General features: G+C 64.0%; 2 protein-coding genes across 2 annotated transcripts; one reads left to right on the forward strand and one right to left on the reverse strand.

The window, feature by feature from the left end:
- Positions 1-914: 914 nt before the first annotated feature.
- On the forward strand, positions 915-18,753 carry HDAC5 (histone deacetylase 5; the record flags this gene model as incomplete). Its single annotated transcript, XM_083877841.1, has 28 exons — positions 915-928; positions 1,973-1,980; positions 2,552-2,659; positions 4,811-4,873; positions 5,736-5,938; positions 6,607-6,745; positions 6,888-7,002; positions 7,081-7,208; positions 7,306-7,437; positions 8,737-8,843; positions 8,978-9,106; positions 9,575-9,806; positions 10,494-10,684; positions 11,092-11,367; positions 11,580-11,733; positions 12,259-12,392; positions 12,485-12,605; positions 13,185-13,234; positions 13,305-13,412; positions 13,894-13,949; positions 14,034-14,121; positions 14,207-14,326; positions 14,415-14,512; positions 15,329-15,447; positions 15,523-15,656; positions 16,185-16,269; positions 16,555-16,708; positions 17,499-18,753. 28 exons carry the CDS (start codon positions 915-917, stop codon positions 17,536-17,538), a joined length of 3,306 nt encoding a protein of 1,101 aa, XP_083733967.1. The 3' UTR covers positions 17,539-18,753.
- Positions 18,754-19,734: 981 nt separating this feature from the next.
- Positions 19,735-24,869, reverse strand: G6PC3 (glucose-6-phosphatase catalytic subunit 3). Its single transcript, XM_083877400.1, has 7 exons — positions 24,788-24,869; positions 23,073-23,299; positions 22,177-22,283; positions 21,943-22,033; positions 21,544-21,662; positions 21,308-21,453; positions 19,735-20,896 (listed from the first exon to the last, which is right to left on the reverse strand). The coding sequence occupies exons 1-7, from the start codon at positions 24,803-24,805 to the stop codon at positions 20,501-20,503; spliced, it is 1,104 nt and encodes a 367-aa protein (XP_083733526.1). The 5' UTR covers positions 24,806-24,869; the 3' UTR covers positions 19,735-20,500.
- Positions 24,870-24,922: the final 53 nt, after the last annotated feature.

Raw genomic sequence — 24,922 nt, forward strand, 5'->3', positions numbered from 1 at the left:
CCCCACACGCGCGTGTGCAAGGGCACGAGCAGGTGCTGCGGCCCCGGCGGGTGCACACGCGTGTGTGTCCTGTACACACGTGCTACCGTGTGCGTTTTGCACACGTGTACATAGGTGTGTCTGTACGTCCCTGACACGCACACACGTGTGTGTCTGTGCGTGTGCCCCGTGTGTGCGACAGGCTGATGCACACGGGCGTGTGTGACTCCCGCCTGCCCTGCTGCACACGCGCGTGTTCACACACTCATGTGCAAAGTCAGTTGCACACCCACCTCCTGTCCCTGCACACACACACGCGTGTGAGCAGCCTGCAGCACGCGCACCGTTGCGCACCCACATCTACACGCCGTTGTACACACTCATTTACACACTCAGGAACCCCGTTTCGCACACTTTAACACCATTACACACTCGCGCTGCGGCCCCTTTAAGGCGCGGTTAAGCCCCGCCCCCTCCCCTGGTTACGCTCCGCCCCCTTTAAGGAGGGGAGGGGGGAAAGGGGGGGGTCGCGCGCGGGTCTATTTTTAGCTGCCGCGCGCCGTCACGTGACCGCGCGGCGGGGCCCGGGGCGGTGACGTCACCGAATGTTGTTGTCGGGGCGGGCGGGGCCGCGCGGCCAAGATGGAGGAGGAGGCGGGGGGGCGGCGGGGCGCGCGCCGGGCGGCACCGGGGGGACCCCAGGTACGGGGGGGACACCCCGGGATATGGGGAGGGGACCCCCGGGATGGGGAGAGACCCCCCGGGATCGGGATCTGGGGATCTGGGGCGGGGGGTGCCCCGTGTGGCTAAAGGGGGGGGGGGGGGGGCTTCGTGTACCGGGAGAGGAAAGAGGGGGGGGGGGCTGCGATCCCGGGGGTCCCGGTGCGATTTTGGGGCGGAGGGTCTGTGCGATGGAGGTGGGATTGGGGTACGGGATGGGGGGCGCAGGGTGAGGGTTTTTCGCGCCGTGCGGGTTTTGGGGGGGGGGGGTCTCCGTGTACCAGGAGGGGAGGGGGGGCTGCGATCCCGGTGCGGTTTTGGGGAGGGGGGCTCTGTGCGATGGAGGTGGGATTGGGGGGCGCGGTGTGGGGGGCTTTGCGCCGTGCGGGTTTTTTTTAGGGGGGCCGCATTAGGGGGATTCGTGTGTGCGATTTTTTATTTGGGGAGGGGGCTGCAATGGTGGGACCCCCGTGCGGGTCGGGGGCTGCAGGGATGGGGTGGGGGGCTCAGTGCGGCTCGGGGGGGGGTCGCAATGAAGATCCCGGTGTGTTTTGGGAGGGGCTCCTCTGTGGGGGGGCCCAGTGCGGGTTTGGGGGGGGGGCTGCAATGGGGGGGGGGTCCCGGTGCGGGGGCTGCAAGGGGAGACCCCACTGCGGGCTGGGGGGTCCTGCGCATTTCGGGGGTCCCGCTGCGGCTCCGGGGGGAGAGCAATGAGGTGGGGGGGGGGGGGGGGGCTGCAGTCCGGAGGGCCCTGTGCAGTTTTTGGGGAGGGGGCTGCAATTTGGGGGTCCCGGTGCGGTTTTGGTGGGGGGTCCCGGTGCTGTTCGGGGCGGCCCTGCAATGAGCGGGGGGCTCGGGGGTCCCGGTTGTGATGAGCCCTGGGAGGGATGGGGGGGGTCCCGGTGCCCTGGGGGGGGTCCCGGTGCCCTGGGCGGGGGTCCCGCAGCTCCGGGGGTCCCGCAGCTCCGGGGGGTCCCTGCGCCAGCCCAGCGGCGGCTCCGCAGCGCGGGGGGGGCCGGGGGGGCCCCTCTGCACCGCCCCGGGCTCGGCGTTACCGGCCTGGCCCCCCCGTGTCCCCCTCCCCACCCCACCCGGGGGTCCGTCCCGCCGCGGGGTGACGCCCCCAGACCCGCAAATAGGGGTGGGCTCGCTCTGGGGGGGCTCAGCGTGTCCCCCCTCTCCATCCGTGTCCTTATGGGGGTCCCACCCGTGTCCCCGTGGGGTGGCACAGCCGGGGGGTCCCTCCCTGCTGCCCCCTCCCCTTTTCCTGCAGAGCCTTTGGTAACGCTGCGACCCCCCAGATCCATCCTGGGGGTGCCCCCACACCCCCCATCCCGGGAGGGGAGGGGGGTCACATCCTGTCCTGGGTGGGGGCTCAGGGGGGGCTCAGACTGCAGGTTTTGGGGGTCCCGGGGGGCTCCCACTGGAGGTTTTTTGGGGTCCCAGGGGGGTTTTGACCAGAGGTTTTTGGGGGCTCTGAGTGGAGGTTTTTGGGGGTCCCGGGGGTCTCTGACCGGAGTTTTTGGGGTCCCGGGGTCTCTGAGTGGAGGTTTTGGGGGTCCCGGGGGTCTCTGACCGGAGGTTTGGGGGGTCCCGGGGGACTCTGACTGCAGGTTTTGGGGGTCCCGGGGTCTCTGATTGGAGGTTTTGGGGGTCCCGGGGGGGGTTTTGGGGGTCCCGGGGGTCTCTGACTGCAGGTTTTGGGGGTCCCGGGGTCTCTGATTGGAGGTTTTGGGGGTCCCGGGGGGGATTTTGGGGGTCCCGGGGGTCTCTGACCGGAGGTTTGGGGGGTCCCGGGGGTCTCTGCAGTTTTTGAGGGTCCCGGAGTCTCTGACCGGCTCTGTCCCCGCAGGGCTCCCGGGCACAGGCGCGGGCACAGCCCCGGTGTCCCGGCCGGCGCTGACGGACACGCGGCTCTGCGACCCCCCCCGGGCCACCATGGACCCCCCGAGCGACACAGGTGAGACCCCGGCCCGGGTTTTGGGGGGGGCTGCATCTCACCGGGCTCCTGCCCCCTCCCCCTGCACAGCCGTGTCCCCCCAGCGCTTTGCCGTGTCCCCCTCTGTGGCCACCACCAGATTTTGGGCGCTGGGGGGTCACAGCAGCGTCCCCCCCCCAGCCGGGCACATCCAGGGTGTCCCAGCACCGGGGGACACCAAATTGTCCCAGCCCGTGTCACCTCCCCGTTGTCCCCAATCCCCGCCGTGCGGGGAAACTGAGGCACGGCCCCGCGGCTCACACGTGGCTCTGGATGTCCCCACTGTCCCCTCGGTGCCACCCCCGGGGAGGGACAGCCGCGGTGACCGCCAGGGCCGTGCCTGTGCTGTCCCGGCTCCCCGGGCAGAGCCGCCCTGTAATTATCCCCTGGGAACTGCGGCCACATCTGGGCTCGCTGCTGTCCCTGTCCCCATCCCTGTCCCCATCCCTGTCCCCATCCCTGTCCCCGTCCCTGTCCCCGTCCCTGTCCCTGTCCCGCCCCGAGGGGACACGCGGCAGCTCCGCCGCCTCTCCCGGGGAAACTGAGGCAGCGCCCCGTGTCCCCCTGGAGGGACCCGCTGCCGGGTTGGGGACGGGGGTGTGTGTGGTGTCCCCTCTGTCCCCACATCCCCCCCCAGGGCCGCCCGTTGGTATTTTTGGAGCGTGGCCCGGCCGTGCCTGGCACGGGGCTGGCACGTGGCACGGTGGCACCGGGACATGGGGACACTGGGACATGGGGACAGGGGGACACGGCCCGGCTGTCTCTGCCATCCCTGGGGTCTCCCCCCCGCCCCCGGCTCTGTTTTGGGGCGTTTTTGGGGTGCTGTGATGACTCTGGCAGGTCTCAGCCAGGCCGGGGCCATCGGGGGGATGTGGCAGAGGCCACCCCTGTCCCCTGCGGTCCCCAATGCACCCCCGGGGAGGGGACACTCTGTGACCCCCCAGACTCCTTTTCCAGGGCTCATCCCATCACTGGGGGGGATCCCATGGGTGCTGATCCCACCCTGGGGTGCAGCCCCAAAACTTCCCTCCAGGATTTCCTGGGGGTGTCCCACCATCCCCCCCCATATCCCTGAGGGTCCCCCAGATGTGCCGCCACCTCTGGCACCAGGAAAGGGGTCTGGGGGTTGGAACAGGGGGCCCAGGGGCTGGGAGGGGGGTCCGGGAGCTGCGGGGCCCATTCCCGCGGCCTCCTGCCCGCCGGCAGCACCAGAAATAGCCGGGCTGACGTCAAGCCCCAAAGCACCCCGGGCTGGGGGGGATGTCCCAGAAATATCCCGGCTATTAAAAGTCTTGGCTCGGGGATTAACGCCTGGTAAATAAACGTGGCGGTGCCGGGGAGGGGTTTACACACGGGCCGGGCCGGGCTGGGCTGGGGGGGTCTTTGTCCCCCCAAAATGGGGGGGTTTCACTTCTCAGCTCATTGTCACACCCCCCGGAATGTCCCTGCAGAGCCATTTGGGGACATTGAGATGTGCTGAGTTGGCATCTGTGACCCCCCTCCCGACCTCCCCAGAGCCCCTCCTGGTCTTTTTGGGGGGGGTCGGGGGGTCGTCTGGGCGTTTTTTCCCCATCAGGGGGGTTAATCTCCCCCCCCCCCGGGAAGATCCCAGGGTTTATTCCCGGCAGCGCTGATCAGGATTAACGTCCTGGGCAATTAGGGGGATTTGGGGAGGGGGGAGTGGGATGGAGGTAAAGAGGGGGGTCCTGGGGGGTCCTGGGAGTCCCACAGCCCTCGAGGCATTTGGGGTGCAGCTGGATGTGGTGGGGAGGGGGAGGGAGGGACAGCAGGGACATCTCCCATCCCCTCCCGGGATCTGCCGGGCCCCCCCGGCACAATTCCCTATTTTTAGCCGGCTCCTCCCGTGCGCGGCTATTTCCAGGCGCCAGAGAGAATAGCCTGGATTTGGGGGGGGGTGGGGGATGAGGGGGGGTCCTTCAGCTCTGCCTGGAATTGAGGGGGGGCCGCATTTACTCCCCCCACCCCAAAAACAACCAGGGATGCTCCATGACCCCCTCCCTCCCTTAGTGGCATCTCCCCACCCTGTCCCGCTGCTGGGGGGGTTTTGGGGTTTTAGGGGGTTCCCCCCCAGCCCCAGCCCCCCCAGCCCGTTCAGGGGGTCTCTCTCTGCAGAGGGGGGGTCCGGCCGTGAGCCCCCGCTGGAGCTCCTGCCCCGTGTCCCGCTGCACGCCCCAGGTGAGTGGGGAGGGGGCCACACCCCCCTCCGTGCCCCCCAAAATCCGGTGACACCGTCCCAAAATCCCAAAACTGAGGACACCCCCCAGGAGTGTGTAGGGGTGTGCAAAGAGTGGGGGGGGGATGCTGAACGTGAGTGTGCTCAGGTGTGTAAGAGGGAGAGCCCCCCCCCCCTTTGCACAAACGGGTGTGCAAGGCCAGGTGTGCAGGGACAGGTGTGCAAGGGCAGGTGTCTGGCTGTCCTTTGGGAGGAGTCCAGTTGTCCTTGGGGGGGGTCTGGCTCTCCTTAGGGGATATTCTGGGGAGGGGTCGGGTCGGCGTTGCCCCCCCCGGCAGCACTCGGGGTTGGTCGGGGTGGAAGGGTTTGAATTGGGTGGGGGCGTCCCCTGGGTGGGGGGTCCCCCCCAGGCTTTATTTTTTTTTTTTTTTTTTTTGGTGGGGGGAGGGGGGTTGGGTTGATCCAGGGTGGGATTGGGGCTGGGGGAAGACCCCCGGGGGGGCTCCCTTGACACCCCCACCCGCAGCAGCAGCAACCCCTGAACTGCTTCCCCTGACCACCCCCAGCCCCCTCCCCAAACTCCCCCTGACCCCCTCTCCATCCTTGAGACACCCCATAACTGACCCCCCCCATCCTTGAGACACCCCATAAATTAATCCCCATTCCCCCATCACCCCCACACCACTCTCCACACCCCTAAACCCCCCAAAAACCCCATAAACCCCTCTCTGCCCCATCCATCACCCCTGGGACACCCCCAAACCACTCTCCACACCCCTAAACCCCCCAAAAACCCCATAACCACCTCCCTGCCCCATCCATCACTCCCGGGACATCTCCATCCCTTTTCCCGTTGTCCGGCAGGGCCGGAGGGGCCGGAGGGGCCGGGGCTGGACGCAGGGCTGGACGCGGGGCTGGCGGCGGCGCGGGAGCAGCAGCTGCAGAGGGAGTTGGTGGCCCTGAAGCAGCAGCAGCAGCTCCAGAAGCAGCTGCTCTTCGCAGAGTTCCAGAAGCAGCACGAGCACCTCACCCGCCAGCACCAGGTCCAGCTGCAGAAGCACCTCAAGGTGAGTGGGGGGACAGGGATGGGGATGGGGGGGCTGGGGAGGGGGGTTTGGGGTGATGGAGAGGGGGGTGTTGTGGGTTTTGGAGGGGGTGGAGATGTGGGGGTGATGGGGAGTGTGGGGAGGGGTGTTGGAGTTGTGGGATCTCACCCGTCATTGGGGTGAGGGATTGTGGGGAGGGATCATGGGGGTGCTGGAGCTGTGGGGTGTCACCAGTCTGGGGGGGATGGAGATCTGGGGGGATACTGGGAGTGATGGAGCCCTGGGGTGTCACTGATGGCGGGAGATGGATCCTTGTGGGGACGGTGCTGTTGAAGGGGGATGGAGCCGTGGGGTGGATATTGGGGTTGATGGAGTTGTGGGGTGTCACTGATGGGAGAAAATGGATCCATGGGGTGGGATATTGGGGTCGATGGAGCTGTGGGGTGTCAGAGATGGGGGTTGATGTAGCCATGGGGTGGGATATTGGGGTCGATGGGGTTATGGGGTGTCCCTGATGGGGGGGATGAATCCCTTGTGGTGATGGAGCTCTTTGGGGGACACACTGGGGCTGCCACCACCAGGGGCCACCCCATTCCTGGGGCTGGGTGTGTCCCCCCGGGAACCAGGCGAGGAGGGTCGGGTCAGGGCCGTGCCCGGGGGGTCCCAGCCCGCTGCCCCCCGCCCCACAGCAGCAGCAGGAGGCTCTGGCCGCCCGGAGGCAGCAGGAGCTGGAGCAGCAGCGGCAGCGGGAGCGGCAGGAGCTGGAGCAGCAGCAGCAGCGCCTGGAGCAGCTCCAGAGCCTTCGCCCCAAGGACCGGGGCCGGGACAGTGAGCACTGGGGGCTCTGGGGGGCTCTGGGGTGGGATTTGGGGTGGGATTTGGGGCTGTGGGGAATGGGGGACAAAGTGGTGGAGGTTCTGGGGGGGTTCTATGGGGCTGTGCTGCCCCCTGACCCCCCTGTGCCCCCCAGGTGCCATCGCCAGCACGGAGGTGAAGCTCAAACTCCAGGAATTCCTCCTCAGCAAGACAAAGGAGCCGGGCCCCGGCCCCCCCAACCATTCCCTCCCCCAGCACCCCAAATGTTGGTGAGTCCCCCCTGAACCCCACAAAACCCCTCTGAAGGCATTATGGGGGTGTCCTAATGGGGTCTCTGCCCCTTTCAGGGCTCACCACACCTCGTTGGACCAGAGTTCCCCCCCCCAGACCGGCAGCCCGGGGACCCCCCCGTCCTACAAACTCCCCCTCCTCGGCACCTACGACGGCCGGGACGATTTTCCTCTGCGCAAAACCGGTGAGTTGGGGCAGGGGGGGGTGACAGTGCCACGCCCAAGGGGTGACACCTTTGGGGTGACACCTTTTTGGGGTGACACATTTTGGGGCGTCCCCAGCCTCGGAGCCCAACCTGAAGGTGAGGTCGCGGCTGAAGCAGAAGGTGGCGGAGAGGAGGAGCAGTCCCCTCCTGCGGCGCCGCGACGGCTCCGTGCTCAGCGCCTTCCGCAAGCGCCACGTGGAGATCACGGGTGAGGGGACACTGGGGACACTGGGGACAACGTGGGGATGTGATGGGGGGTCATGGCGGAGATTTGTTGCTGCCTCGGTGTCCCCAAGTCACCGGGTGGTTCCCTGCGGCTGCCGGGGGTGGTGTGACATGGGTGACACACGTGTGTGTGTGTGTGTGTGTGTGTGTGTGTGTGTGTGTGTGCGCGCGCACAGGGTGGGGTGTTGGTGTGTGACACAGTGTGTGACACAGTGAAATGTCCCCATGTGTCACACCCCTGTGTCCTGCAGTGTGTGTGTGACACGGTTCAGTGTTCCTGAGTCACACCCCTGTGTCCCAGTGTCAGTGTGTGAATGACATGGTGCAGTGTCAGTGTGTGACACCCGTGTGTGACACCCCCGTGTCCCGCAGTGTCAGTGTGTGACACAGTGCACTGTCCCCGTGTCACACCCCTGTCCCGCAGTGTCAATGTGTGACACAGTGCACTGTCCCCATGTCACACCCCTGTGTCCTGCAGTGTGTGTGTGACACGGTTCAGTGTTCCTGAGTCACACCCCTGTGTCCCAGTGTCAGTGTGTGAATGACATGGTGCAGTGTCAGTGTGTGACACCCGTGTGTGACACCCCCGTGTCCCGCAGTGTCAGTGTGTGACACAGTGCACTGTCCCCGTGTCACACCCCTGTCCCGCAGTGTCAATGTGTGACACAGTGCACTGTCCCCATGTCACACCCCTGTGTCCTGCAGTGTGTGTGTGACACGGTTCAGTGTTCCTGAGTCACACCCCTGTGTCCCAGTGTCAGTGTGTGAATGACATGGTGCAGTGTCAGTGTGTGACACCCGTGTGTGACACCCCCGTGTCCCGCAGTGTCAGTGTGTGACACACTGTGACACAGTGCACTGTCCCCGTGTCACACTCCCCTGTCCCGCAGTGTCAGTGTGTGACACACTGTGTGACACAGTGCAGTGTCCCCATGCCCGTGTGACACCCTGTGACACAGATCACTGTCCCCATGTCACACCCCCTGTCCCGCAGTGTCAATGTGTGACACAGTGCACTGTCCCCATGTCACACCCCTGTCCCGCAGTGTCAATGTGTGACACACTGTGACACAGATCAGTGTCCCCATGTCACACTCCTCTGTCCCGCAGTGTCAGTGTGTGACACAGTTCAGTGTCCCCATGCCCATGTGACACACTGTGACACAGTGCACTGTCCCCATGTGTGTCACACCCCCTGTCCCGCAGTGTCAGTGTGTGACACACTGTGTGACACAGATCAGTGTCCCTGTGTGTGACAGCCGTGTCACCCCCTGTCCCGCAGTGTCCTCGGTGTGCAGCAGCGCCCCCGGGTCGGGGCCCAGCTCCCCCAACAGCTCCCACGGTGCCCACAACGGCCTGGCCGCCTCTGTCCCCAACATCCACAGCGAGGTAGGGCCCTGCTGGGGACAGGGACGGGGACAGGGACACGCCTGTGGCCCCGGGGGGGCTCTCGGGGTGTCGGTGTCACTGTCACCGTGTCCCCACACGTGTGTTGATCCCATGTTTTCCCTGTGGCGCCACAGCAGCTCCTGCCCCAGCCCCACGCCCTGGCCCTGGACGGGGCCCAGCTCAGCCTCTACACGTCCCCATCGCTGCCCAACCTGTCCCTGGGGCTGCAGGCCACTGTCACCGTCACCAGCGCCCACCTCCCCGTGAGTGGGGGGCACGGGGACCCTGTGAGGGGTGGGCAAGGGGGCTTGGGACCCCGGGGTGGGGATGTGGGGACACCTCGGGGGTGGCACTGGGACATGGGAACCCCACAGGAGTGGCACAAGGGACCTGGAACTCCAGGGAGGGGACATGGGGACACCCTGGGGACATGGGGACACCATGGCAGGTGGCATGGGGGGTCTATGGGGACACAGTGGGTGGTGACGTGGGGACTTGGTGCCCTATAGCAGCAACCCAGGGACTCCACAGGGGTGGTACAGGGACATGGGGACCCCACAGGGGTGGTACAGGGACATGGGGACCCCACAGGGGTGGTATGGGGACCTGACACCCTATAGCAGGAACCCGGGGACACCACAGAGACCTGGAACTGCAGGGGGGTGACATGGGGACACCCTGGGAGGTGACACAGTGACCTGGCACCCCCAGCGGCACCGCTGTCCCCGCAGGTGTCCCCCAAGCTGTCCCCACAGGCGGAGGGGGAGCGGGCGGGGGTGCCCCCGGGGGTGTCCCCGCTGCGCCCCGGGGCCGCCCTCAGCGGGAAGTTCCTGAGCACGTCCTCCATCCCGGGCTGCCTGCTGGGGGTGGCCCTGGACGGGGACGGCCCCGCGGGGCCCCCGTCGCTGCTGCAGCACGTGCTGCTGCTGGAACAGGCCCGGCAGCAGAGCACCCTCATCGCCGGTGAGACCCCCGGGACCCCCGCCCTGCCCCTGCCTCCCTCCCACACAGGCCTCTCCTGGTTTCCCCTGGATGTTCTCCCAGTTTGCCCTCGGTTTCCCCCCCAGTGCTCCCCCACTTTGCCCTCCGTTTCATCCCCAGTACTCCCCCAGTTTGTCTCGGTTTCCCCCCCAGTCCTGCCCCAGTTCCCCCCCAGTCCTGCCCCAGTTTCCCTCCAACACTCCCCCACTTTGCCTCAGTTTCCCCCTCAGTCCTCTCCTATTTTCCCCCCAATATGCCCCAAATTTGCCTCTGTTTCCCACCCAGTCTTCCCCCAATACTCCCTCACTTTGCCTCGGTTTTCCCCGCAGTCCTCCCCCAATTTCCCTCCAACACTCCCCCATTTTGCCTTCGTTTCCCCCCCAAAATCCTTCCCCGCTTCCCTCTCTCTCCTTCCCCTCTTTCCTTCCCACCCTTTTCCATCCCATCCCATCCCTCTTTCCCCCAATCCTTCCCCTGTTCTCACCCCCCTGGGCTCATCCCACCCTCCCTTCGGGGCCTCTGGGGACCCTTTGGGGGGCTCGAGGACCCTTTGGGGGGCTTAGGGACCCTCTGGGGGCTCAGGGACCCTTTGGGGGGCTCAGGGGACCCTTTAGGGGTCTCTGGGAACCCTTTTGGGGTCTCGGGTCCCCCCTGACGGTGTCCCCGCAGTGCCCCTGCACGGGCAGTCCCCGCTGGTGACGGGGGAGCGCGGGGCGAGTCCCCGAGGGGGGAACAAACTGCCCCGGCACCGTCCCCTGAGCCGGACACAGTCGTCCCCCCTGCCCCAGAGCCCCCAGGCCCTGCCCCACGGGCCCCTCCAGCACCACTTCCTCGACAAGCAGCAGGTGCAGCTGGGAAAGGTGGGGCTGGGGCTGGGGGGGTGCGGGGTACGGGGTGTGGGGTGTCAGTGGGGCTGGGAATGGGAGTGGGGTGGGTGTTGGGTGGTTGTGGGGCTGGGAATGGGATTGGGGTGGGTTTTGGGTGGTTGTGGGGTATGGGTATGGGAATGGGGTGGGTTTTGGGGTCCTGGAGGGGTGCTGGGGTCAGTGGGGCATCGCTGAGCCCCAAAATGCAACAGGGCGGGGCAGTGTGAGCCGGGGAAACTGAGGCAGAGGATGGGAAGGTGGGGAAGGATGGGACAAAGGTGTGTGGGGTGACTGTGGGGCACGGGGTGGGTACAGTGGGGCTGTGGGGCACAGGATGGGTACAAGGGGCCATGGGGCACACACAGGCCGTGAGGGGTCCCTTACCCCCCCGTGCCCCCCAGCTGCTCCCCAAGGCGGGGGAGCTGGCCCGGCAGCCCCCCACCCACCCCGAGGAGACGGAGGAGGAACTGACGGAGCAACAATCGCCCCCCCCGGGTGAGAGAGGCCCCCCGGGACCCCCCCTCGGCCCCCCCCTCACCCTGGTGTCCCCCGGGGCTGGGGACCCCCCGGAGCAGCCGCAGGACCCCGAGGGCTGCCCCGAGCCCGGGGACAGCGGGGACGAGGCCGAGGCCAGCGGGGACCCCGACGTCGCTGAGCTGGGGGTCACCTACAAGCAGGTGAGACTTCAGGACCCCCCCAGAGACCCCCTCTGTCCCCCCAAACTCCACCACAAGCCCCCCTTGCTCTCCACCGTGTCCCCCCCCTGTTTTGGGGGCCTCGATGCCGCAGCGATGACTCGGAGGGGTCGGTGACTCATCCCCCCCCTCCCCTTTCTGTCCCCTTGTCCCCTTGTCCCCCTGGCTGTGACTCATCCCCTGCCTGTCCCCAGGTGTTCCCCGAGGCTCTGCAGCTCTTCCCCGCCGCTGCCCCCCTGGGGGTCCTGGCTGTGCCCCACCCCGCCCTGGCCCGAACACAATCGTCCCCCGCCAGCGTCAAACCCCCTCCCCAGCCCGAGGGGCCCCCCAAGCACCTCTTCACCACAGGTACAGCACTGGGGGGGGGCTGGGGAGTCTGTCCTGTGGGGTTCTGTGTCCCTCAGGGGGATATGGGGGGCTCCTGTCCCGTGGGAAATGCCAGGGGTGGTTGTGACCCCTCCCCACCACCAGAGTTCTGTTCCCTGGTGGGGTTGTGGGTGTTCCTTTGCTGTAGGATTCCCTTCTTCCCTGAGTTTCTCAATCCCTTGGGGTGTCCTGGCATCCCTTAGAGCCACAGGACCCCCGTGTCCCCTGGGGTTCCCAATCCCTTGGGGTGTCCAGGAGTCCCCAAATGCCACAGGATCCCCATGTCCCCCGGGGTTCCCAATCCCTTGGGGTGTTCTGGTGTCCCTCAATGCCACAGGATCCCCATGTCCCCCGGGGTTCCCAATCCCATGGCTCCCCCTTATCTCCTGTTGTCCCCAACCCCTCGGGCCCCCCTGAGGATCCCCCCTGTCCATGGGGCTGCCCTGCCTGGGGGATGGGGGATATCCCGGGGGGCAGTTCCAGCTGTTCCAGCTGTGCCGTGCCCAGGTGTGGTGTACGACACGTTCATGCTGAAGCACCAGTGCACCTGTGGGAACACCACCATCCACCCCGAGCACGCCGGGCGCATCCAGAGCATCTGGTCCCGCCTGCAGGAGACGGGGCTGCTCGGCAAGTGTGAGGTGAGGGGGGGGCTTCCCACAGCTCTGGGGGGGTCAGGGTGGTGTGGGGAGTCTCGAGGGGTTCAGCTTGTGCTCCCCTTTTTTTTCCCCAGAGGATCCGGGGCAGGAAGGCGACGCTGGAGGAGATCCAGACGGTGCACTCGGAGCACCACGCGCTGCTCTACGGCACCAGCCCCCTGAACAGACAGAAACTGGACAGCAAAAAGCTGCTGGGTGGGTGCTGGGGGGTCCCCACTGTGCCTGGGAGCCCCCCTGTGTGGAGTTGGGGTCACCTCACTGCCCCTGTTTGTTGTGGGGTCTCTGTTCCCTGTGGGGTCATGTCCTCTTGGGTGTCCCATGGGGAGAGTCTGTGTCCCATGGGGGGTCCCAGTCCTTGGGGTGTTCAGGGGTGCCATGGGATCCCCCTGTCCCCTGGGGTTTCCCCATCCCTTGGGGTGCCTGGGGTTCCCCTGTCCCACGGGCTCCTCGTCCCCTGGTGTTCCCCATCCCTTGGGGTGCCCTTGTCCTGTGGATCCCTCTGTCCCTTGGGGTTCCCAATCCCTTGGGGTGCCCAAGGGAGCCCTTGTCCCATGGGATCCCCCTGTCCTATGGGCTCCTCATCCCCTGGTGTTCCCCATCCCTTGGGGTGCTTGGGATCCCCCTGTCCCCTGGGATCCCCCTGTCCCCTGGTGTTCCCAATCCTTTGGGACTGCCATCATCCCCCCAAAACCACCATCACCCTCCCCAAAACCCCCCAAAACTCCTCCCGTGAGAGGTCCCCCACCCCACAGGACCCCCGTGTTGTCCCCGCAGGTCCCATCACTCCCAAGACGTACGCGGTGCTGCCGTGCGGGGGCATCGGGGTGAGTCTGGGGGCTGTGGCCGGGCTGTCGGGGGGTGGCCGTGCCCCGCTGACCCCCGGGGTCCCCGCAGGTGGACAGTGACACGGTGTGGAACGAGCTGCACTCGTCCAGCGCCGTGCGCACGGCCGTGGGCTGCCTGCTCGAGCTGGCCTTCAAGGTGGCCGCGGGGGAGGTCAAGGTGAGCGTGGCACTGTCACCCTGTGTCCCTGCAGGGGTCACTGCCTGTGCCCTGTGTGTGTGTCACTCTGTCCTGGTTGTGTCCCGATGACACATGTGTCTGTGTGTCACACACGTGTCCCTCTGGTCCCCTGTGTGTCCCACTGTCCTGGTTGTGTCCCGATGACATGTGTGTCACACACGTGTCCCTCTGGTCCCATGTGTGTCCCACTGTCCCAGTGTCACACATGTCTCTGTGTCACACACGTGTCCCTCTCTATCCCATGCGTGTTCTACTGTCTCTGTCCCATGCATGTCCCTCTGTCCCAGTTGTGTCCCAGTGCCACACACGTCTCTGTGTCCCCCCTGTGTCCCTCTGTGTCCTACCCGTGTCCCTCTCTGTCCCCCCCGTGTCCCTCCATGTCCCTCGGTGTCCCCCCCGTGTCCCTCTCTGTCCCCCCCGTGTCCCTCCGTGTCCCAGCCGTGTCCCTCTCTGTCCCCAGAACGGCTTTGCTGTCATCCGCCCCCCAGGCCACCACGCCGAGGAGTCCACGGCCATGTGAGTGTGGGGACAGTGCTGGGACCCCCCTGCCAGTGCCACCCCCTGCTCTGACGTCCCCTGTCCCCTGTCCCTTGTCCCCAGGGGCTTCTGCTTCTTCAACTCGGTGGCCATCTCGGCCAAGCTGCTGCAGCAGCGGCTCAGCGTGGGCAGGATCCTCATCGTGGACTGGGTGAGGGACCCCACAGGCTTTTGGGGACCCCGTGGGTGGCTTTGGGGGCTGTCCCTGACCCCCCGTGTGTGTCCCCCCACCCCAGGACATCCACCACGGGAACGGCACCCAGCAGGCCTTTTACAGTGACCCCCACGTGCTCTACATCTCCCTGCACCGCTACGACGACGGGAACTTCTTCCCGGGCAGCGGAGCCCCCGAGGAGGTCTGGGGGGGATTTGGGGGGGAATTTGGGGGTCCTCAGTGGCCTGGGTGTGGCACTGGGGGAGTCACCTGTGGCTGTGGTCACCCAGGTGGGCAGCGGGCTGGGCGTGGGCTACAACATCAACATCGCCTGGACGGGCGGCGTGGACCCCCCGATCGGGGACGTGGAGTACCTGACGGCCTTCAGGTGGGGAGGGGGCCTGGGGAGGGGGCACGGCCCGGGGGGGGGCCTGGGGAGGGGGGCACAGCCCGGGGGGGGCCTGGGGAGGGGGCATGGCCCAGGGAGGGGGGTCACTGTGTGCTGGGGGGGGTCTCTGTGTATTGGGGAGGGGTCCCTGTGTCCTGGGGGGTCCCTGTGTATTTGGGGGGGTGGTCCCTGTGTCCTGAGGAGGGGTCTCTGTGCAGTGGGGAGGGGGTCTCTGTGTCCTGGGGGGTCCCCACGTCCTGGGAAGGGTCCCTGCCCTGTCCTGGGGAGCTCCTCCAGTCCTGGGGGAGGGTCCGTGCCCTCCTGGGTGGTCCCCACGCCCTGGGAAAGGTCCCTGTCCTCTTGGGGGCTCCTTCAGCCCTGGGGGGGGGGGCTCCCCATACCCTGGGAAGGATCTCTGTCCTGTCCTGGTGGTCTCCCCTAACCCTGGGGTGTCCCTGCCCTGTCCTGGGGGTCTCTCCCAGCCCTGGGGGGGTCCCTGCCCTGGGAAGGGTCCCAGGGGGCTCTCCCAGTCCTCGGAAAGGTCCTGGTGGTCCCCCCCACCTCTGGAAAGGTCCTGGGGGGCTCTCCACACCCTGGGAAGGGTCCCTGCCCCATCCTGGGGGGCTCTCCCAGCCCTGGGGGGGTCCCTGCCCTGGGAAGGGTCCCAGGGGGCTCTCCCAGCCCTGGGAAGGTCCCGGTGGTCTCCCCTAACTCTGGGGTGTCCCTGCCCCATCCTGGGGGGCTCTCGCAGCCCTGGGAGGGTCCTGGTGGTCTCCCCACCCCCCTGTGGGGTCTCCCAACCCGTTCCCCCCCCAGGACCGTGGTGATGCCCATCGCCAGCGAGTTCTCCCCGGAGCTGGTGCTGGTCTCCGCCGGCTTCGACGCCGTCGAGGGTCACCTGTCCCCCCTCGGGGGCTACTCTGTCACCGCCAAATGTGAGTGGGGGTCCCTGGGGGGGTATCCCGGGCTGGGGACCCCCCTCTGACCCCCCCCGGTGTCCCCCTGCCCAGGTTTTGGACACCTGACCAAGCAGCTGATGGGCCTGGCTGGGGGCCGGGTGGTGCTGGCGCTGGAGGGGGGACACGACCTCACGGCCATTTGTGACGCCTCCGAGGCCTGTGTGACCGCCCTGCTGGGGCTGGAGGTGAGGGGGGACCCCCCGAGACCCCCCAGGGCTGCCCCGGGGGGGGCAGAGGAGTGGGGAGCCCGGGCTGTGCCTCAGTTTCCCCAGGGTTGGTTGGTGGGAGGTGCTGGTTCTGTCCTTGATCTGGTTCTGGGGGTGTTTGGGGCAGTTTCGGGGTGTTTGGGGCAGTTTTGGGGTGCTGGGAGCAGTTTTGGTGGGGCTCATGGAGGTTTTTGGGGTGCTGGTGGGACTTTTGGGGGTGCTGGTGGCAGTTTTGGGAGTATTGGGGGCAGTTTTTGGGGTGTCTTGGGGGGCTCTTGAAGGTTTTTGGGGTTGTTGGTGGCAGTTTTGGGGGGGCTGGTGGCACTTTTGAGGATGATGGTGACACTTTTGGGGTGCTGATGGCAGTTTTGGGGGGCTGATGGCACTTTTGGTGATGCTGGTGGTGGTTTTGGGGTGTCGGCAGTTTTGGGGGCAGTTTTGGGGGGCTGGTGACACTTTTGGGGGTACCACTGTCACTTTTGGGGGTGTCACCACCTTTCCCCCCAGCTGGAGCCCCTGGACCCGGCGCTGCTGCAGCAGAAGCCAAACGTCAACGCCGTGGCCACGCTGGAGAAAGTCATCGAGATCCAGAGTGAGACCCGGGGGTCCCGGGGGGTCCCTGGGGGGGTCCCTGGGGGGGTCCCAGGGGTCCCGGTGGGTGTCCCAGCCCTGTCCCTGGGGGGTTCCCGGGGGGTCCCAGGGGGTGTCCCAGGGTGTCCCAGGGGGTGTCCTAGTCCTGTCCCTGTCCCTGTCCCCGGGGGGTCTCGGGGTGTCCCAACCCTGTCCCCGTCCCTGTCCCCGGGGGGTCTCAGGGTGTCCCATCCCTGTCCCCGGGGGCTCCCTGGGTGTCCCAGCCCTGTCCCCCCTGTCCCCCCAGGTCGCCACTGGAGCTCCGTCCGGCGCTTCGCGGCCGCCGTGGGCCGGTCCCTGCTGGAGGCGCCGCCCGGGGACACCGAGGAGAACGAGACGGTGACGGCGATGGCGCTGCTGAGCGTGGGGGCCAAGGGGGCCGGGACAGAGCCCCGGGACAGGTACAGGATGGGGGACACGGGGGGACATGGGGACAGCGCGGGGACAGGGCGGGGACACGGAGCTGTGACATTGGGTGTCACACTGAGGGGACACAGGGAGGTGCTCAGAGCTGGGTGTGACACTGGGGTGTGAATGGAGCTGGGTGTGACACTGGGGGGACACTGGGAGTGACAAAGGGGCGGGGAATGGAACTGGGTGTGACACCGGGTGTGGCACTGGGGGGTGTGCTCAGAGCTGGGTGTGGCACTGGGTGTGGCACTGGGGGGGGACACTGAGGTGACACTGGGGGTGTGAATGGAGCCAGGTGTGACACGGGGGTGACACTGAGGGTGACATGGGGAGCTGAGTGTGACACTGGGTGTGACACTGGGGTGACACTGAGGGGACACAGGGAGGTGCTCAGAGCTGGGTGTGACACTGGGAGTGACAAAGGGGCGGGGAACGGAGCTGGGTGTGACACTGGGTGTGGCACTGGGGGGTGTGCTCAGAGCTGGGTGTGACACTTCGGGGGGACACTGGGGTGACACTGGGGGTGTGAATGGAGCCGGGTGTGACACGGGTGTGACACGGGGGTGACACTGAGGGTGACACGGGGAGCCGGGTGTGACACAGGGGTGACACAGGGGTGACATTGGGTGTGACACTGGGAGGGACAAGGGGCGGGGAATGGAGCCGGGTGTGACACTGGGGTGACACTGGGAGGACACTGTCCCTCGCCCGGCTCCGGGCGTGTCCCAAGGCCGGTGACAGACCCTTGTCCCTTGTCCCCTGTCCCCTGTCCCCACCCAGGCCAGCGGAGGAGCCGATGGAGGCCGAGCCCACGCTCTGACCCACCCGGGAAAACCCCGAGGAACACCTGGAAGAGACAAAAAACACACACAAACACACTCACAGAGAAAAAAATCACAGTAAAAGAAAAAAAAAATCCAAAACACACCAAAAAAAAACCCTAAAAAAAACCTAAAAAAAAAAAAAAAGACAAAAAAAAAGGCAGAAATCATAAGGAAAACCAGAAAAAAAAAAAAAGAGGAAAATATTTTCTTTTTCTATTAAAAAAGAGGCGAAAAACCACAAAAAAAAAAAAAAAAAATTAAAAATAAATCCTCCCCCAGCCCGTCCTGTGCCCCCCTCTGCTCCCCGCGGTGTTTGAGGTCGTGTCTCTTGTGCAGCAGCGATTCCACCAGCACCCCCTGTCCCCCTTTGTCCCCTTTGTCCCCTCTGTGTCCCCCCAGCGCTGCCCGGACCCTCCCGGGGCTCCTCCAGATTTTTTTTTAGGATTTTTTTCCTTATTTCCCCCTATTTTTACGTGTCTCCTCCTCCCTGGTTCCAGTGTCTGTTCTCCCCCCACCCCAGGGGGAGGCGATGGGAAATATTTGTGCCTTTAAGTGTTTTTTGTTTTTTTTTTTTAATGCCTTAATTTCCCTTCAGTTTCTTAAATTTTTTTTTCTTGAGTTTTATGTGTTTTTTTTTTTTTTTCCCCTTTGGCCTCCTCGTTTTGGGAAGGGGACAAAGACAAAGGGACCCTTGTCCCCCCTCCCCACCCTCAATCCCTTTGTCACCCCCCGTTGCCTTTGTTGGGATCAAATTTGTCCTTTACAGGAGAAGAAAAAAAAAAAAAAAAAGACACAAAAAAAAACACAAAAAAGAGGAAAAAACCACTTTATTACTTTATTTTCCTGTTTTGTCACCAGCCCGAGGGGCCTCGGAGCGATTTTAGCTTTAAAAAAAAAAGAGAGAGAAAAAAAAAACACCCCAAAACCCCCCTCCCAAAAGAAAAAAAACAAACAAAAAAAGGGATATAATTTTATTACAGATGGATTATTTAATAGTATTTTTTTAATTGTGGGGAAGGGGGGGGAGGCAGAGGAGGGGACAGGGGACGGCGTGTCGGGGGTTAAATTATTCCAGAGGGGCGGGGAGGGAGAATTTGGGGTTGATCCCAAATTAAAGAGGGATGAGGTTTGTCCTGGTGGGGGGATTTAGGGTGACAAAAGCGGGGGGACAAATGTCCCCAACCCTGGGGACACCCCCGGGTGTGATGGGGGATCCCCCTCCCCATCCCAGGACAGGGATAAAACCCCTCTGGATTTGGGGAGGGGGCACCGAAAGGTCTCTGACCCCCCCAGGGTATGTTTTGGACTAGTGTCCCCCCCCCGCCTGTCCCCGTGTGTCCCCATGTCCCCCCCGGGTCCTGTGTCCCCTCCCCGGCCCCGCTGACGCTCGCTCTGGGTCTCGGTTCGGTATTTTGTAACCCTGTCACCCCCTGTTCGTCCTTGGAGAAATAAAAACTGTTTCTGGCAATACCCGCCGGGGCCGCTGCCTTTGGGGAGGGGGCGGGGGTCTGGGGTGTCCCTGTGTCCCTTTTGGTGTCCCTTTTGGTGTCCCCGTGCCCCTTTTCCTGCTCCCTTTCCTGTCCCTGAGCTCCTTTTCTTGCTCCTTTTCCTGTCCCTTGTGCCCTTTCTCCTGTCCCCAAGTCCCCTCTTGTGTCCCCTGTGTCCTTTTCCTGTGCCCCTTTTCCTGTCCCCGAATCCCCTCTTAGTGTCCCTGTGCCCTTCCTCCTGTCCCTGTGTCCCTATTCGTGTCCCCGAGTCCCCGCTTTGTGTCCTTGTGCCCCTTTCCTGTCCCTGAGCCCCTTTCCCGTCCCCTTTCTCCCCACCGTGTCCCCTCGTGCCTCAGTTTCCCCGCTCACCGCAGGGCGGGTCCGGGGCGGGTCCCCTTTGTCCCCCCCGGGTCCCCCTTGTCCCCCCCCAGGACTCGGGGCCGGGTTTGGTTTTGGAGCTTTATTTGGTTCCAAACGGGGGAAGCCCCCCGAGCCCCCCCCACACACACCCCGGGGTCAGAGGGGGGGTCCCGGTTCCGGGGGGGGGTCCCGGCTGAGTGGGGGGTCCCAGAGGGGACTGGGGGGGACAGCTGGGGACGGGGGGTGGGTGGCAGCTCAGTGTCCCCCCCCCAGGCCGGGGCTGTCCCTGTGCTGTATCCCCGGGGGGGGGGGTCCCTGGCCTGGAGACCCCCGGGGTGGGCACAGCTCGGGGTGAGCCCCGGGGAGGAGGGGAGAGACCCCCGGATGGGGTGGGGAGGGGTCCCTGGGGTGGGGAGGGGTCCCCGGGGCAGGGCAGGGGGAGAATGAACCGGGACAAGCGATGGGGGTGGGGGGAACAGGAGTGTGAGAACTGGGGACCCCCCACTCAATTCGGGGTCTCTGGGGAAAGAGACCTGGGGAAAATGAACTGGGACAGGAGTGGGGACCCCCCACTCAATTTGGGGGTCCCTGGGGCAAATGGAGTGTGTGAATGAAATGTAAACGGAAAACACACCCCCTACTCAATTTGGGGGTCCCTGGAGAAAAGGAGTGTGTGAATGAACTGAGAACAGAACAGGGACCCCCCACTCAATTTGGGGGTCTCTAGGGGAAAAGGAGTGTGAGAATAAACTGAGAACAGAGAACACACCCCCTACTCAATTGAGGGGTCCCTGGAGAAAAGGAGGGTGAGGGTGAACTGGGGACAGAGCAGGGACCCCCACTCAATTTGGGGATCCTCGGAGAAAGGATGAACTGGGACAAGAGTGAGGACCCCCTACTCACTTTCTGGGACAAAAGGAATGTGATAAACTGAGAACAAAACAGACACCCCCTACTCAAATTGGGGGTTCCTGGGGAAAGGGAGTTGGGGGTCCCTGGACAAAAGGAGTGTGAGAATAAACTAAGAACAGAACAGACACCCCCCACTCAACCCGGGGGTCCCCGTGCCGGGCTGGGGACAACCCAAACCCCCTCCCCAGCGCTGGGGGGCTCAGGGGGCGGCCCGCAGCCGCCTCAGGGTGAGGATGAGCCGCGGCAGCAGCGACCCCACCAGCACCGGCCCCAGCGTGTAGCGCGCCCCCACGTTGAGGTACCAGAGCGCCGTGTCCTCGCTCTTGGGCAGCTTGTGCAGCACGTCCAGGGCCAGCAGCCCCAGCGTGGCGCTGCCCAGCGGCGGCTCCAGCCCCCGCAGCTGCTGGTGGGCGCGGGGGCCGAGGGGGCGCAGCGCGGCCAGCCCCAGCCCCAGCGCGCTGCCGCTGACCCGGCACAGCGAGGCCCAGGGACGGGTCTCCGGCCGCAGCCACGAGGGGTCCGAGCAGCGGGCGCTGGCGCGGAGGAGGGTCCTGTGTGCAGGGGAGGGGAGGGGAGGGAGGGGGTTATTTGGGGTGTGGCGGCTCCACGGAAAGGGTTTGGGGTGGGTGTTGTGGGGTTAGAACAGCCTTGGGGTTAGTCCTGTGGGGTTGGCACAGCCCCCTGGGGTCACTCTCGTGGGGTCAGTCCTGTGGGGTCAGCACAGCCCCCCTGGGGTCAGCACAGCCCCCCTGGGGTCAGCCCTGGGGGGTCAGCCCAGCCCTGGGGTCAGTCCCAAAAACGCTCTGGAAGGAGATTCCTGGGGGTCCGTCCCTCCAGCCTGCAGGGCTGTTCCCTGGGGATCCCCCCCATCATCCCCTGGTGGGGAGAGGCCTGGGGCAGCCCCTGTGACACCCCTGTCCCCATGGGACCCCTGCCCTGTCCCCCCCTGTCCACGTGTCCCCTGTCCCCCCTGCCCTGTCCCCTGTGTCCCCCTGTCCCCAAACACTGACCAGTCGAGGTCCAGGCCGGCGGCCGTGGCCAGCCCGTGCAGGGCCAGCGCGCTCAGCAGGAACCCCAGGGCTGTTCCCAGGAAAAAACGGCACTTGAGGAAATCAGGGGGGCGCCGCTGCAGCCCCCAGCCCAGAGCCATCCCTGCAGAGGGGACAGGAGGGGGGTGGCACCGGGATTAGCACCGGGAAAGGGGCTCCGGGGAAAGGGGAAGGGGCTGGACAAACCCCTCACCTGCCAGGGAACCGCTGACCACCTGGTGGGGGAAATGGGCCAGGACAAAGACCCGGGAGAGCCCCATGGCCACCAGCAGGAGGATGTAAACAAGGAATGGGATCAGCCTCAGCGCCCGGCTGGAAGGGAATGGGGAAAGCAAAGGTGAAGGAGGCAAGAAAAAGTGCTAGGGAGGCGTTATGGGGGGCCTCACAGCCTTTTCCAGGGAGGGATGTGCCCCCTGTGCTGTGTGCTGGCAGGGGATGGATCCTGACCCTCATCACCCTCCACATCCACCCCTCTCTCCCCCCACAGCAGCTCTGGAAGCTTCCAAAGGATGGTTTTCCACCCTGGGAGTGACCCTGCCTGCTCCCCGCGGGTCCTGCCCCACGTCCCACCCCTCTGTCCCCCCAGACTCACCTCTGGGTGTACCTGGACATTCCTTTGCTCAGGGCGGTGACGATGGGCCACAGGGCCGCCCCCAGGATCATGCAGTGCCCCGAGGGGCTCCCTGCGGGATAAAACACAGCGGGATCATGTCCCAGAGGAGAAAAACCGGGAATATCAAACCCCCAACCCTCTCCCGCTGCTCAGGGATGGCTTTTCCCCAATTCCCGCAGGGAGGGGGCTCCCGGGGCTGCCCCGGTGACTCACCCGGGCCGGTCTCGCAGGTCACCGGGAACTGGCGCAGCGGGAGCTGCTGGCGGCGGGACAGACCCGACTCGTGCACCCACCAGTACGGGCGTTCTCCGAACAGGAACCTGCGGGCGGGGACAGCGATGAGAGGGGCGGCCGGGCCCGGGGACCGGGACAGGGACCTGGGGAACCGGGGAAAACGGCCCGGAGAGCCCGGGGACAGCGGCCAGGGATGGAGGGGACAGCGGCCAGGGATGGAGGGGACAACAGCCAGGGATGGAGGGGACAACAGCCCGGAGAGCCGGGGAGAGCAGCCCAGAGAGCCCGAGGAAAACGGCCAGGGATGGAGGGGACAGCAGCCAGGAGAGCCTGGGGAAAACGGCCCGGAGAGCCCAGGGAGAGCAGCCTGGAGAACCGGGGACAACAGCCCAGAGAACCCGGGGACAGCGACCCACAGAACCGGGGACAACAGCCAGGGATGGAGGGGACAACGGCCAAGGATAGAGGGGACAATAGCCCAGAGAGCCCGGGGATAACGGCCTGGAGAACCCCGGGGACAGCGGCCAGGGATGGAGGGGACAACAGCCAAGGATAGAGGGGACAGCGGCCAGGGATGGAGGGGACAACAGCCAAGGATAGAGGAGACAATAGCCCAGAGAGCTGGGGAGAGCAGCCCGGAAATCTCAGCCCAGAATTCCAGTGGCAGGGAGCAGGGAAAACAGGGAAAACAGGGAATCTCAGCCTGGGAATTCTATCAGCAGGGAAAACAGGGAAAACAAGGAATCTCACCCCAGAATTCCATCAGCAGGGAGCAAGGAGCAGGGAAAACAGGGAAAACAAGGAGAATAGGGAATTTCAGCCCGGGAGTTCCATCAGCAGGGAGCAGAGCACACCCCTTTCCCCTGTCCACTCACCACTTGAAGACCACGTTGACCCACTCGGCCACCAGGGCCACCCAGAGCACCATGGCCGAGACGTGCCCGTCCAGCCCCCGGGCCAGGGGGAAACACACGGTGTAGATGGACTTGGGCTCCAGGTGGGACGTGAGGAAAAGCCAGAACTGCTCCAGCCAGGGGGGCCCGGCCTGCAGGGCCACGGCCGCGCGGATCCCGGCCTCGTGCAGGGCGTCCATGGCGCTGCCCTGGGGTGGGACAAGAGGACACAGCAGGTTTTGCTTAGGATGCTTAAAAATTAATTTCAATTATTTTTTCTGTTTGTCCTTTTTTTTTTTTTTTTTTTTTTTTTTAATCTTGTTTATCTGCCGGTTTAAAAATTAATTTAATTTTTTTTTCTTCTGGTGGGTTTTTTTTATGTTGTTTGTCTGTTGGTTTGATTCTGTTCCGGTTTTTTATCCTTTTTTTTTTTTTATCCCCTTGTGTTTGTTTTTCCCCATTTTTTCCATTTTTTATCCCAATTTTACCCCTTATTTCCCTTTTTTTTCACATTTCCCCCCCTTTTTTCCACATTTTTTTACATTTTTCTTTTTTTCCCATTTTTTTCCCTTTTATTTCCTTTTTTTTCATATCTTTCCCCATTTTTTCCCTTTTTTCACATTTTTTCCCATTTTCCCCCCTTCCCCCATTTTTCCCCTTTTCCTCCTCCATTTTTTCCTTTTTATCTCATTTCCCCCCATTTTTCCCATTTTTTCCCTTTTCTTTCACATTTTTCCCCTATTTTTTCCCATTTTATTCCCCATTTTTTCCCCATTTTATTCATTTTTTTCACATTTTTCCCATTTTCACCCATTTTCCCTCTCTTTTTTCCCCTTTTTCCCATTTTTTTCCCATTTTCACATTTTCCCCCCATTTTTTCACAATTTTTTCCCTTTTTCCTCATTTTTTCCTTTTTCCCCCCATTTTTTTCACAATTTCATCCCGTTTTCCATTTCTTTCCATTCTTTCCCCCATTTCATTCCCTTCCCTGACGTTTTCTCCCATTTCATTCCAATTTTTTTCCCATTTAACTCCATTTTTTCCCCATTTAATTCCATTTTTCCCATTTAATACTATTATTTTTCCCATTTAATTAAATTTTTCCCCTCTTTAATTCCCTTTTCCCCCTCATTTAGTTCCATTTCTTCCCCCGTTTCATTCAGTTTTTCCCCATTTAATTCCATTTTTTCCTCGTTTAATTCTATTATTTTTCCCCATTTAATTCCATTTCCCCATTCATTTCCATCCCCTCTGGAATTCACTGGGAATGGGGCTGGGAGGTGTCCCTGGAGTCTTCCCTGGGCTGTTTTTGGGGTTCCCGTGGGTGGTTTTTTTGGGTCCCCCTGGAATTTTCCCTGGTGTTTTTGGAGTCCCCCTGGACTTTTCCCTGGGTGTTTTTGGGGTCTCCCTAGAGTGTCCCTGGAGTTTTCCCTGGCTGTTTTTGGGGGTCTCCCTGGAGTTTTCCCGGGGTGTTTTTGGGGTCTCCCTGGAGTTTTCCCGGGGTGTTTTTGGGGTCCCCCCGGTGTCCCAAAGCGGCCCCCGGGCCCCCTCAGGGCCTCTCTCTGAGCTCTGAGGCCCGAGGCCTCCCTGGGCTGTCCCCACCTCCCCCCCGCGGCCTCCCTGTTCCCATTGAACCCCCTGACCCTCCTCAGAGCCCCCCTGACCCCCCGAACCCCCCCGGTACCGGCGGGAGGTACCTGAGGGGGGGGCTCCATCCCGGGGACCCCCCAAAAACCTCCCGCCCGCCGCTCTCAGCTCCCTCTTCCGCCTACACTTCCCATCGCTCACCGCGCGCTACGGCGGCTCGGCGGGGCCAAACCGCGCGCCCTCAC

Source organism: Zosterops lateralis, assembly GCF_965231275.1.
Source record: "Zosterops lateralis genome assembly, chromosome: 24".
NCBI classification, from domain to species: Eukaryota; Metazoa; Chordata; class Aves; order Passeriformes; family Zosteropidae; genus Zosterops; species Zosterops lateralis.

Bases quoted from the DNA above. Each gene is read 5' to 3' on its own strand.
- G6PC3 (XM_083877400.1), bottom strand. The intron at 22,284-23,072 runs GTGAGTGGACAG...CCCCGCCCGCAG, and splicing joins GTCAACGTGGTCTTCAAGTG to GTTCCTGTTCGGAGAACGCC. The intron at 22,034-22,176 runs GTGAGTCACCGG...TTTATCCCGCAG, and splicing joins GACCTGCGAGACCGGCCCGG to GGAGCCCCTCGGGGCACTGC.